Source organism: Echinops telfairi, unplaced genomic scaffold (assembly GCF_000313985.2).
Source record: "Echinops telfairi isolate 266 unplaced genomic scaffold, ASM31398v2 ScPeMD7_5;HRSCAF=22, whole genome shotgun sequence".
Taxonomy (NCBI): Eukaryota; Metazoa; Chordata; class Mammalia; order Afrosoricida; family Tenrecidae; genus Echinops; species Echinops telfairi.
Window position 1 is genome coordinate 4,133,702 of NW_022103901.1, and position 2,349 is coordinate 4,136,050.

The 2,349-nt window shown below is 53.0% G+C and overlaps 1 protein-coding gene across 1 annotated transcript in view; it reads right to left on the reverse strand.

Annotated features, from left to right (window-relative positions):
• Window positions 1-2,349, reverse strand: part of AIMP2 (aminoacyl tRNA synthetase complex interacting multifunctional protein 2) — an 8,911-nt gene that overhangs the window by 2,786 nt on the left and 3,776 nt on the right. Inside the window, exon 2 of the mRNA XM_004705554.2 lies at window positions 1,311-1,517. Within this exon, the coding sequence (XP_004705611.1) occupies window positions 1,311-1,517 (207 nt within the window). The remainder of the gene's footprint in view (window positions 1-1,310; window positions 1,518-2,349) is intronic.

Below are 2,349 nucleotides of genomic sequence, written 5' to 3' on the forward strand. Positions count from 1 at the left end.
CCCCCCCACCCAGGCCATCTGTGAATCACCCCTTGCAGGAACGTCTGGTCTGGAGGGCTGCTAAACAACCCCACACTCGCCGACTTTTGAAGTGCAGTGTGCTCCCTTTTGTACTTGCCCTCACTTCTGACTCTGATCTCTGGTCCTTCCCATCAAGCAGGGCTTCTACAGCTCTCTCACATCCTCGTTCCCCGCATGCCGTGCCAGGTGGGATCTTGCCAGCCATTCGGCACCAGCTGCTCTGGGAAGTCTTCCAGGCACCTTGCCAGTGTCACTGTCACAGCACTATGTGATGGCTGGTGGGGGGACAGGGACAGGGTGGGGTGGGGGGCAGGTCAGGTGTCCTCCCCCAGAGGCCTCAGTGTCTGCAGAGGTCCCCAGGACCTCAAAGGTATCCCTAGTGCCCGCCTTCACACCAAGGTCTTTAAACTCTGCAGTTCTCAACCTGTGGGTCTTGACCCCTTTGGGGATGAAGGGGGTCGAAAGACCCTTTCACAGGGGTCATCCAATTTATAACAGTAGCAAAATGACAGTTTTGAAGCAGCAACGAAAATAATTTTACAGTTGGCGGGGGTGGGGTGTCACCACAACATGAGGAACTGTATGAAAGGGTCACGGCATTAGGAAGGTTGAGAACCACTGCACTAACTGATCACCTAGTCCAGAGATGTGTATAAAGGGCATTTTGTCCCACACTGTTCTTGGCCTATCAGGGCGTGTCCAAAATGAGTTGAAGCCAACTAGCCGAATGAGAGCTGCCTGATACAAGCTGACGGTGACACAGCACCTCAACTGGAGCCCGGCGTGTGCAAGCTGAAATGGTGGAGCTTGGAGGATTAGTGAGCAGCACAAGCCTGAGAGTCCAGGCACCATGAAAGGAGCTGAAGTAGCTCTCTGAGTCTCTAGTAGCCCCACTGAGCAAACAGCGGAGATGTGTGTCCCCAGGGCTCTGGGGCAACTGGCCTGGTGCCCACCCCTGGCAGGGACTGCCCTCTGCCTGGTGCAGTTTGAGGCAGGAACCCTGCTACCTCTCCCAGCCCTGGAAGCCTCCCTGCTCTCCGTCCCTAGACCTGGGTGGTCAGGAACCGGCTGCAGAGCGTGGGTCACACACACGCATGGATATGTCCAGTGCGAAGGTATCACCACCGACCTAAAGGGAGCAAAACCACCCCAGGGGATCCTTGCTCCACCTTGGAAAAGCAGAACGTGCTGGGCTCATCACCTGCAGGCAGTGTGATCACCACTGGTGGGTGATGTTGGGCACTCACCACACTGGACAGAGTCAGCTCCCCGTTTCAAAAGGAACTCACCTTTCCAAGTACTGCATCTAAGTCCAGGCTGCTGGCCGTTAAAGGGGAGGGCCTATCCGCGTGGAGGATGTTTGTCACGTCCAAGTCCGCGTCTGGCGTCTGGATCATCTTGGAGAGACCATCCACAGCGGCTTTCAGTTCGTACAGGCATCGCAGAATCTCGTCTTGCCGGGTCTCCAGAGCCTGGAGGGATGGATCAGCTACTCCCTAAACAGAGCAACACCAGGGAGTCATCTCTTCTCCCAGCTGGCAGCCTGGCAGCATTTGGGTGCTTGTCTTCCACTGTGCTCTCTGCCTCCCTCAAACTTCCAACCTTTCAGAAGTCGTGAAGTCACAGTGCCACCCCATTTCCCCAGAGGCCAGCAGGGCCTGTGCAGCGAGCCACAGCGTGTTTCAGACAACTAAAAAAAATTATGACTGAAAGCCCCTGTGAAATGGTGTGACTCCTACATCAGGTCCCAAACTCACAGATGCCAAGTCGATTGTGGCTCAAAGGGACCCCATGGGGCAGAGTAAAACTGCCAGCACGGTGGGTTTCCAAGACTGTGCTTCTTTACAGATGTGGAAAGCCTCATCTTTCTCCCATGGAGAGGCTGGTGAGTTTGAACTGCTGATCTGGTGGTTAGCAGCCCAATTTGCCACCCATTATGCCACCAGACCACGCCGTCTAAAATAGAGGGGTGTATAAAATAAGCACCAATTGTCATTGCTCTGAACATCACACTCGTTCAAAAAGGCTGCTTTAAATAAAGCAGAAAAATCCCACCACACCGAGGCAAAACACTGAGGACATTTAACAGAACAGCAAGGGGAACAGAGCAACGAAGTCCCCAGAGAATACCAAAAATAGACTTTGGGGCCAGAGCTTGACCCCCCAACAGACTCAACTGGAAAACACGCCTAAAGGTCAACAAACAGTCCTTTAACAAACTACAAGCTTTTCTTTCTTCTTGTTGTGTTTTTTGTCATTGGCTTGTTGTTTTGTCTTATTTTGTGGCTTGGTTTTGCTCTGTTTTGTTTTTGTGCATGTTATTATCTC